Source organism: Trichechus manatus, unplaced genomic scaffold, assembly GCF_000243295.1.
Source record: "Trichechus manatus latirostris isolate Lorelei unplaced genomic scaffold, TriManLat1.0 scaffold00113, whole genome shotgun sequence".
NCBI lineage: Eukaryota > Metazoa > Chordata > Mammalia > Sirenia > Trichechidae > Trichechus > Trichechus manatus.
Window position 1 is genome coordinate 7007165 of NW_004444049.1, and position 10933 is coordinate 7018097.

The following is a 10933-nucleotide window of genomic DNA, read 5'->3' on the forward strand; positions in this document are numbered from 1 at the left end:
CTCCTCACGACGCCAGCTGTAGCAGAGAGCCACCCTGGCCTTCTCCTCTTCCTCAGACCACCGGGAATGGGATTATACTGAACACAGCGCCGCCTTACCCTAGAATGCTTTACAATATCAAAAGAGATACAGATCGCCTCTTAACATTAGGAAAGGGAATTGCTGGCTCTTGAAACATTCACTCTGCAGTGCGTATGCGTGGGGCTTCTTTTCGTTTACTTTTTTCCATTGCCTCCCTGTTCACACCTGCCTGGTGACATTCATAGTGAGTGGCCGCTCCAGCCAGCAGAATCACACAACAGCACCATCTTTCTGGCTAGAGCGCGTGTTTGCAACCCCATAGCCTCCCTCAACCTTCCACGCCCTGTCTCTCCCCCTTTCTCTCACTCTCAGCTGACAAACCTCAGATGCTAGGCCATACGGCTGCCTTTCCCTGGCTCCTGGCATCTCTTTATGGGCTGGAAGGCACTGAGGTTCTGGTCCAAAGGACCCTCCCTCGCGCCACAGCCTGGCACCGGCCCCACAGGCAGGGTGGGCTGTCAGCTGAGGCGGCCGGCCTGCTGGCAGGTGGCTGTGCCAGGCGGGGAGAAAAATTGAAGGCTCATTTCAGGGTTTTGGGTGTGCATTCCGCCTACATACCCAGAGCTGTTAGAAAACAAGCGTAGTAGAGGTGGGGGTGCTCTCTGGACGCTCTGCAAATGTGTCCCTACACCGGGCGGGTGGGAGATGCTCCAGGGAGACGGGCCATGGCAACCCTGTGCCCGCTGTGGCTTTGATTGTCGGTTCACGTTGTGTTTGCTTCCCTCATCTTTAGGACAAATCTTGGCCACTTCCTCCAGGTGGGTGGCTCAGGACGGGGGCGTCTCAGTGGGAGCGTCAGGAGAGGTGGTGGGTGTCACCTGGGTCTTCAGTCTCTTGCAGTGCCTTCATGTGCCCTTCTCCAGTTCTGACAACCTTTTTGTGCCCTCCTGGTCACTGCCTGAGATGGAGGAAGGGAAACCGAGTCACCCAGGCCACCAGCCGGATGTTGCTGAGTGGCTGGATTTCCCCATGAGGCTCACAGCTGGTGATGGGGCAGATCCAAGGGGGAGAGAGCAAAATGCTTTGGAGAGGAAGAGCTGCGGAGATGGGCCCTCACTGTGCCAGGCCTCCAGCAGGGTAGGTGCCAGGAGGAGAGGAGAGGCTGGTGCCAACACAGGTATCAGGGCCTTTTGTGCCTGCTTGGGTGGGCAGAGGGCAGATGGGAGAGCGAGGGAGTGAGAGGAGCAGGGCGGCCTCTCTCAGCTGCTGGAGAAGAAACTCTTCACGCCCCAGTGTGCCAGGCACTGTGCTGGGCCTCAGGGAACCACTGGGCCTGGGGGGCGAGGGAAGGACCCCACAGAGGAGGAGTGTGGGGATCTGGCATCCTTCAGAGCAGCCATCTGAGCTGACGGCTGGGAAAGAGATTTAGGGGCGATGGCAGTAGAGACCTTTCTGTAGGAGCTCCCAGGGCTTGGCCTCTGGCTTCGGGGTGTGGGGAAGCACAGGGGCCAGGGCACTGTGCCCGCTGCGATGCCTGCAGTGCCACAGGGCCTGGCTGTGTTATAAGTGGGGGATGGGTCAGCCCACCCACAGGGCACCCCATGCCCTCAATATGCCCCCACTTCCCTCCTGGGCACAAGGGGGGCATTTCAGTAATAATGGGTGAGGGGCAGTACCAGGGTCTCCCAGGGCCCCCTCGGCTCTCCAGAGGGACCAGAAGCAGGAACCACCCCACTAGGCTGAACATCTGCCTCTACATGGTGTCTCCAGGGGATGTGCAGAAAAAGGTAGGAGGCAGGTGGGGTCTGCCCATTATGGCAAATGGGTCCCTGGGCCACCTGCAAATCACATTTTATAATGAGAGGTGGGACTGGGTCGTGGCCCAGCCATCATGGAATTTCTGGAACCAGAGAAAAACAATATGATAAAAAAGCAGGGGGTGGGGGGAGTACAGAAAAGGGAGGAGGGATAAAGAGCAAAGGGAATCTTCATGTGAGTTTTTTTAAAGAAGCCAGTGTGGGTATTTCAGGCAACTGCTTGGAACATTTCAAAAGGAGTGGTAAATGCTTAAAGAGGCAGAGTGAGAATTGCCCCAGGCAGCCGTCAACCTGGCCAGGATGGATGGATGGAGCCACAGTGAGATGGGCAGGTTGACTGTGGAGTTGGGGAAACGCTGGTGACTGGAGGCAGGGAGGGGGCCTCGCAGTCCTGCGAACAGGCCCAGGGAGGCAGTAGCCCCACGCTGCCGCAGGAGTGGGTCACCTACCTGCCCCATGCTGAGTTCTGACTCAAGCTTAGGCGGCTCCGGTCTGCACTGCCTCTCCTAGTGCCTTTTGGACACTGAGGATCGGAATTTTGCAGCATCTCTGGTGGCATAAGCAGCTGTCTGATGGGGCTGAGTGGCCTTGACTCAGGATTTTCAGGGAGACACTGGTCATTTTGAGCAGCATAGTTAACATCTCTCCATTTCTGCTTCCTTACAGGGCTCTAGGGGATGATAGAGCAAGGGTGGGAACCAGGGTCTTCTAGTCAAAGAACTAGTCTTGGCTTAAGCAGAGTATCTGCCATGTCCCCATCATGTCCTCAAATGCTCCAGTGACAGGGAGCTCACTGCCTGCTTTCTTTGCTGGGCCTGAGTTTCTCTTCCCTGATCTCTAGTTTCCCCACTTGCCTTGTCACTCATCCTAGGGAGTGGATCAGAGACAGACCCACCCTGGAACAGAAAGGAAACGGAAAAGCTTGTAGCTTTAGAGTCCCACACTCTAAGTGATTGGACAGGCCACTTCCCCTGGCCAAAACTCAATTTTCACCCCCAAAGGCAGATGGAATCTAGAGGACAAGGGCGGAATGTGGAACCCCAAACCAGCTGCCATCAAGTCGATTCCAACTTACAGTGACCCCATGTGTTTCAGAGTAGAACTGCACGCCATAGGATTTTCAAGGCTGTGACCTTTTGGAAGCAGATCGCCAGGCCTTTCTTCCAAGGTGCCTCTCAGTAGGTTTGAACGGCCAACATTTCAGTTAGTAGCTTAACTGTTTGCACCATGCAGGGACTCCTAGAGTGTGGAGCCCAGGCCTGTGTTAAACCTGGTGTCTCCCCCAGCGCTCGGCCCACACAGTGTCCGCCCTCAGAAACCCCTAGCTCACGTCAGCTGAGCAGGGACAGCCCTTGAGCCAGGCCCCGGAAAATCCTTGCTTTGCCCACAGCCGCTCAGGGCAGATTCATAAAACTCGAAAAATCTCCCTTTCCTTCACCTCCAAGGAGTTTAATCTCTCCTAATCAATTTAGCAGACTCGCTTGGTTGTAAACGGTAATGATTTGCATTTTTGAGCCTTTTTATCCCTCTTTAAGGAAAAAAAACGGCCTCATCTCCGTGCTCTGGAAGGCCTGTGCTGGAGCGGCAGGGCTGTGAATTGCTTGTTAGCGCTCACCCTGGCTCCAGGCCAGTGCCAGGCATCAGTGCCCGTCACCTGCTCTGACTTCAGTGTGGGGAGGGGATGTAGGACGCCCACAGCTGCCCTGGCCACGGTCTGGCCCAGAGAGCGTGGTCTGGCCTGGGGGGCCCAGGCTACTGCAGCCTTGACGGCCCCCTCTTTCCAGCAGGCCCCCAGGTCCCTCCTGGCTTTGCCTTCCCGGCTCCGCCTCTCCCTGTCTGCCGCATCCAATCTTCCTTGTTGTATTTTTCATAAGTGTGAGGCTCAGAAGCCCCGTCCTCCTCCCTGGCACGTTCACCATGAAGCAGATTTCTTGAGTGGGTTGGCTTTGGGACTTCAACTGCCATTTGGTGGTGGTGGGGGTTGTCCTGAGTGTTCTCAGACTTTTGCTCCTTCCTGGCCTCTCCTGGCTCCTGGGCTGTGCACCACAGCTGGAGAAGGAGGGAGGCTGTCAGAAGCAGTCCTGGGACTGTCTTCTTCTCCGGGCCCCAGTCAGCCTTCAGAGATCCCTCACCTGGCCTGTCCCCCCTGCTCTGGACCATCTGCCTTGAACCAGCTAGAGCCTTCCAGAATCTGTGGGGGGCATGGGGTAGGAAGGGGTCGGTGGAGGGGCCCCTACTTAGCCTCTGGAGCACCCAACTCTCCTGGGTGAAACTAGACCCCTCTCTAGCCTTCCCCTCAATTTACAGAAGGGGAAATAGAGGTCGTGGATTTGCAAAACACGCTTTCCCTGTGCCTCTCTGGAGTCACCCTCCCTGACCAGTGAACCCCTGGGGCAGGAGGAGGTGGCCTAGGGCCAGTGCCCTGTGTCCCTGGAGGGAGAAGAGGTATAAGGCAGGGGTGGGCTTCGGGTGGGCCAGGCTGGGCCCCTCCCAGCCACCGCCACCTCCCCAGCCATTGTCACCCAGAGCAGGAAGGAGCTGATGCCCCAACTCCAGCTCCCAAACTGGGCCTCTTTGCCCCGGGTAGGGGAGGGCCTGGCCGCCATGTTAACATGGAGGTGGTCCAGGAAGTCGGAGCCAATTGAGAGAAGTTGGAGGCTTCCACAGCAGGCTGCAGAAGGAGGAAGGAAAAGAGGGAAGAAGAGCTTTTGATGCACGTCATGTCTACGGAATTGAGTATGACTAATTAATAGATTTTATTCTTAGTAATCGCTTAAGCATTCCATACGTTGGGCCCCATGCCTGAGCTGAGCTTACAAGAGGCTTCATTCGCAAAATGCAAATGACATGCCGGGTCCTGCTCCCTCCTCTCCTGCCTCTTTTTTTTTTTTTTTTAGGGCAAATTTAAAGGAAAATTGCCATGTAATAGGAAAGAGATTCCAATCACTACACCTAATTACCACAAAGGGTAAACCACTTAACCAAAGAAGTGTCATCGGCTTTTCTCCCCCCTTAACTTTAAACCTGCCTTAAATGCCACAAGATATACTCATCAACCCTGAGGCCAGTGAGGTGGTTCTGGCTGGGTGGGCTAGGTCAGGAGCGGGCTCTCCTTCGGAAGTGTCACCATGCACAGAGGGAGATGTTAGGAAGGTTCTGGGGGTTATCTTTAGCCCCCTGCACCCTGCTTCTCTGTGTTGAGGGGGGCTGGACACCAGGAAACATCATTCTGTCTGATTCTGATATGTGACCATCTCAGAGCAGTTGAACCAGGAGGTGACAGGGTTCAGAGTGGACCTGGCTTCAGGCCCCCTTTCTGCTTTGGGGACCTGTGACTCAGCCAACAGTTGGGGCTGGCTCTCAGAAAGGATACTTGGAAGATGTCCGGGATGCGAAAGGGCAGAAAAGATGAGAAAGCTGGTTTGCGGGGTGGGATCCCGGGCCTCCGGCAGGGTCATTGGAAGGGCCAGGGTCCTGGCTGGGTGGTATGTCTGCCATCATCAGGGCAGGGTGCTCTGTGTGGGTGCTCCAGCCACTGTAAGATGGGGTGAGCCTCTGCCTGAGCCTCCTCCGTGCAAAGCCAGGCGGAGGGTCTGGTGGGCACCCTCAGGCCTGGGCTCTCCTGGGGGTGGGTGGCAGAGTTCCTGCGGGCCTGGCCTGCTCTGTGCCATGGGGAGGAAGTTCATCACCCCAGCATGGGCTCAGAGCGGGTAGCTGGGTGCAGCAGACTCTCAGCCCTGCCTGCTGTCTGCACCAGGTCCCACTGTCCTCCCAGGCCAAGTAGGGGCCTTCCCTGCAGCCCTCATGGTTGTCCCCTAACTGCCTTCTTGGCCTCCCATGGGATGATCTCACCTCCTACCTGGGGTGGGGAAAGGAGAAGGGGGGGGTAGAGAGAAATTGGGGGACCAGGCATGTTGGTAGCGCCATGTTGCAAATGCCAAGACTTGGGGGATGGTCTTCCCAGTACCCTGGCAGAAAGCAGGAGCGGGGCCCCCAAGGGAGGGGACCTTGGACTTCCATCCCCTGGCCAACACCTCACCCCTATGCACCTGTCCTCTCAGATGCTCCCCGTGGGCCCTCTGCTCCTCCCCGGAGCTGCCAGGAACAGGCCTGCATCTGGGGCGCTCCAGTCCAGAGTGGGGCTGGCTTTTTACAGCCGTGAAATTAAGGCTTGGGGAAATTTCTCTCCTGATCTCGCTGTATGAGAAAGAAAGGTCTAATGTGGAATGAAAGGCCCCTCGGCCTTTCCTGGGGATTGGTGGTAGGGATTCCTGTTTGGTGAGCTGATCCCTCTGGCCAGCGGGGCTCGGGGTGGGGAGCCTTCGCCTCTGCTCCACCTCCTCGCATGCAGCTGTTGTGTCCGTTTCTGTCAACCCTCGCCTCTTCACCAAAGGGCCCTGCTGGATCTTTTTACGTCCGAGAAGCGGCCGGCCCCCGGGCACATAATGGCAGCCCTGGGACGGCTGCGCAGACTCCTCTTCCTGCCTTTGCCTTTTGTCAGAGCAGCGAGGCCTTCTGAAAATGCTACCATCAGAAGCAGCGTCTTGCTCTTCTTTGATACAGCGTGTCCCAGGCGCAGGACAAGTGGCATGTTGACAGACGGTGACCTGCGTTCCCCGAGTGCTGGGACGCAGGATATATCAGACCCCCGGGCACCGCGCCTCTCTTCTTGCCAGATCCGCTGTCATTATTTGATCATCGTTTTAATCTCATGGCTCACCGAACTGCACTGTCAGCTGATAAATGGCGGCAACATTGATTCCAGAGGGAGGAAGTAAAATCTTAACTCTTCTGAAGGTCCCGGTCACTACCCTTTTTGAGGCTGGCATTTTTAGAAAGACACCAGTGTGTATTCTGTCTCCCAGAGAGCAGAGTTCCAGGGATGGGCACAGCTGAGTTTTCTGCATTCTGGGGGTGCTGTCTGCCAGGGCTTTTCTGAGAATTTTCCTGTCTTTTTCTGGGCTTTGTTTCAGCAGCCATGGAAACCATTAGGTCTAATCAGCTGATATAAAAACCTCATCCCTGTACCGATTACCCGTCCCGGGAGGAAGCACAGAGCACATAGTAATCGATCAGGAAGTAAAGTAGCTGTTGAGGTGATTGCATCTGTGGGTGGGAGAGATCGGGGGACACTGGCAGTTAGAAAAGCTTTTCTCTGTACCAGAAAGGAGAGCGGCCCAGCTCTGGCCAACCTGAGATAGGATCAAACTGAAAGTGCCCCTTGCCCAGCCCCTCCTTAAGCCATCCACCTGGATAGACATGCCTTAGCCTCTGGGAACAGCAATATCCCCAGGAGACCGAGTCTCCTCCCTCTGTCCCGCTCCGGTTCCCAACATACTTTGTCTACTTACTCGGTTATTTCTAGGAGAAAGCAACGTTTTCAAGATTCTGTTGTCTCAGGGAATTGTAAGAACTGACCCAAGAAGTACTGTAAGGACCGTATATGTGGCTCTATCTACCCCTCTGTATTTAGATGCACGACGTAAGAGACAGACGGGTAGAGAGCTGCACCTCCGAGCGGCAGGGAAAGCGACAGCTTCCGTCGGGGCTTCTGCAGAGTGTGGTGCGTGGAACTGAAGAGGTTTTCAGTATAGAAAAGAAAAAAGTTGTTTTTGTTTTTTTAACCGACTACATAATTGTTCAGAGAATGCAGTGAAAGACACAATCTTTCTGCAAATCTGTAAGGGAAATGGTATGCAAGGAACTGGGAAAGAGATTTCAGGACAATATCTCCATAGCAAAAGATCTTTTCTTCCCTCTCGCCTTTGTGAGGAGGCTGAAAACCTTCCATCAGGAGCAGCCGCCAGCAAGAGAGCTGTGTGGGGGCCTCGGGTGTCGACTGCCTTTCTCTGATGGTTCTTTTGTGACGGCCCCGAACACAGTGGTTGTACAGGTAGTATCTTTCCACTTCAGGGAAAAAAAAAAAAACAGCCCAACCCTTCCTGCCATTTTATTTTTAGTCCTTCCCTCCCCAGCTGGCATCATTCTGTATAAATTATGTCTTCGGCAACCTCGAATCCCCCTCCTGCCTTCTATTCTTTAAAAAAAAAAAAAAATTCCCCCATTATTGTTTTCTATAAAATCGTCAGCCCTCCCCAAACTTTGCTTTGTGCTGGGAAAGTCACCTGGGGAATTTCTTTTCCTTGCTCTCTTGGATCGCAGCAGGCTGGGCAAAGCCACGCTGCCAAGCCGGGGTGGGCAGGGCGCCAGGAGCCGGGGCAGGGGCGGCCTGGGTGGGGCGGGCATCATGTGTAGGAATAGTCTATGTCGGGGATGCCGCCGTCCCGGTAGCCCCGCGTGGTGCCATAGCCGATGGTGTGCGTGCCCTTGCAGAGGCTGCTGCCGTTGGAGGGAAAGATGGTGTGTACCACGTACTCTTCTTTGGCATGGTACGGGTTGATGGGCAGCATCTGTAGCCCAGGACCTCGAATTTCCAGGATGGAGTTATCCTTCTTGGTCCCCGACTCCATATAGTCGTCCTTTTTCCGGCTGCCCGGGTTATAGGCCCTCTCCCGGCTCAACAGCTCACCGGTCCGGTGCACATACCAGCAGATGGTCCCCAGGACTAGGAAGAGGAACACAATTGCCACGGCGCCACCGATGATGCCTGCCAGGGGCAGGCCCGCCATGGAGTCTGCATTCTGCTCCTGGTTGAGTGTGGTGGTGGGGCCATAGCTGTCGGCTGTCTCCGCCTTGGCACACACGGGTGTCTCATCGGCCGCGTAGGTGTTGCCGGTCTCCATGGTGACCATGCAGATGATGTAGGTGGACTTGGGTTCCAGGGCCGTCAGCAGGTACTCTGTCTTGTCCCCCTGCACCAGGGTCTCCGTGATGGAGCCCACGGCTGGACTGTGGCCCAGGCGCAGCCAGCTGAGCCGGAAGGAGGAGGCAGGGAGCGTGGACTTCCACGTGATGCGGATGGAGTCCGCGGTCAGGGGCTTCACGTGGATGACCAGGGCCTTGGCGCTGTCGCCGGTGGCCATGGGGTAGTCGATGTTGGAATCGGGGAGGCGCAGCCCTGGCCTCTTGGCCTTGAGGGTGAACAGGGAGCCCTGGGGCGTTGTGGCTGAGGCATGGTTGCTGGCTGTGGTTTTGGCGGCGGCGTGGGCTGAGCCGCCCTGTGCCCCCGTCTCGAAGCACTCGTCCATCTCGCTGGTGATATCCTTGATGGCCATGCCCCGGACCTTCTCGGGGCCCTGGCACATAAGGCCCCGCACGTTGACCATGGCCGCCCGTGCTTTCACCCAGTCCCGCAGCCACATGAGGTTACAGCCGCAGAACCACGGGTTGTTACGGAGCAGCAACTGGGCCAGGTTCTCCAGGTCGTCGAACAGGCCGCGGGGCAGGGTGGTAAGGTTGTTGTTGGACAGGTCCAGCCGCTCCAGCTCCCGCATCCTGGCCAGTGTGTTGTAGGGGATGTGGCTGATGGCGTTGTCCTGCAGGTAGAGCTTCTGCAGGTGGGCACTGGGCAGGTTGAGGGGTGGCGCGGCCAGCGAGTTGCGCACCAGTGAGAGCTCAGTGAGGTTCTGCAGGCGGCTGAAGGTGTCGTCGGCGATGCGCTGGTTGGCCAGCAGGTTGCCGTCCAGCACCAGGCGCCGCAGGCCGTTGAGGCCCTTGAAGGCGTGCAGCGGGATGGTGGAGATGCGGTTGTCATCCAGGCGCAGTTCCTCCAGTGTGTGGGGCAGCCCCGAGGGGATGCTGCTCAGGTGGTTGCGGCTCAGGAAGAGCAGCTTGAGATGCTTGCTGTCAGCGAAGGCATCCTCCTCTATGCTGACGGTGGACACGGAGTTGTCATCCAGGTGCAGCTTCTCCAGCAGCGGGATGCGGGCCAGTGAGTCTCTGGCGATGGTGCGCACGTTGTTGTCTTGCAGATGCAGCTCCCGCAGGGAGCGTGGCAGGTTGATGGGGAACTCGTCCAGGTCGTTCTCGTACAGGTAGATGACCTGCACGTTAACCTTGGTCTTGAGGTCCTGGGGGATGCCGGCATTGTTGATCTGGTTGTTCTGCAGGTAGAGGGTGGTGGCGTCGTCGGGGATGTCAGCGGGGATGGAGGTGAGCCCCCGGTCATTGCAGTAGATGAAGCTATTGTCGCAGCGACACACTGAGGGGCAGGTGGTGCTGTCAATGACCTCCGTCAGGAAGGCGATGAGCCCGTAGCAGAGGAACAGCCAGTCCCGGAGGTCCATGGTGGCTGTGGTCATCACGACGGTGGCCGTGACGGTGGAGGTGGGTGTGGTGGTGGCAGTGGTGGCGGGGTGTGCCACCACCATGGTGGACTGCTGGAGGAGCCTGACCCCACCTCACCTGGGTCCTCCACACCTGCAAGGAGCACAAGACACATGAGAGGGGGACAGTGACACCAGCCGAGGTGCTTGCCCTGGAAGCAAGTTGTGGCGCCCACCTGCCTGCTGCCAGCTCACCGCTGTTGGTCCCTGCAAGGCAGAGGTCAAACCATGAGGCACACACACTGCAGCCCTCGTCATGCCAAGTTTATGTCACAGGTAATTGGCCTGGCTAATGCTAAATCTTACCAAGGGCAAAGACGGTGCTCAGTAATTAGATGTACGCGGTGTCACGGCTCTCCTGGAGTGTGACTGGGAGCCTCGGGAGAGGCTAGCTTAGTGAGGTTTTTTTGTTTTGTTTTATTGTTGTGCTTTAAGTGAAAGTTTACCATTCACGTTAGTCTCTTATACAAAAATTTATGCATATATTGTTGTCACCCTAGTTGCTCTCCCTATACTGTGACAGCACGCTCCTCCTTTCCACGCGATTTCCCATGTCCATTCAACCAGCTCCTGACCCTCTCTGCCTTCTCATCTCACCTCCAGACAGGAGCTGCCCATTTAGTCTCCTCTATCTACTTGAGCTAAGAAGCACACTCTTCACGAGTATCATTTTATGTCCCATTGTCCAGTCTAATCTTTGTCTGAAGAGTTGGCCTCGGGAAAGGTTTTAGTTTTGGGCTAACAGAGAGTCTGGGGGTCATGTCTTCCGGGGTCCCTCCAGTCTCAGTCAAACCGTTAAGTCTGGTCTTTTTACTAGAATTTGAGTTCTGCATCCCACTTTTCTCCTCCATCAGGGACTCTCTGTTGTGT

The 10933-nt window shown here is 56.3% G+C and overlaps 2 protein-coding genes across 2 annotated transcripts in view; one reads left to right on the top strand and one right to left on the bottom strand.

Moving 5' to 3' along the window:
- Positions 1–10933, top strand: part of MACROD1 (mono-ADP ribosylhydrolase 1) — a 175433-nt gene that overhangs the window by 42863 nt on the left and 121637 nt on the right. The gene's annotated exons all lie outside the window — the stretch shown is intronic.
- FLRT1 (fibronectin leucine rich transmembrane protein 1) lies at positions 7218–10151 on the bottom strand. Its single transcript, XM_004383797.2, has one exon. The coding sequence runs from the start codon at positions 10106–10108 to the stop codon at positions 8084–8086; it is 2025 nt and encodes a 674-aa protein (XP_004383854.1). The 5' UTR covers positions 10109–10151; the 3' UTR covers positions 7218–8083.

Bases quoted from the DNA above. Each gene is read 5' to 3' on its own strand.
- FLRT1 (XM_004383797.2), bottom strand. From the start codon at position 10,108: ATGGTGGTGGCACACCCCGCCACCACTGCCACCACCACACCCACCTCC.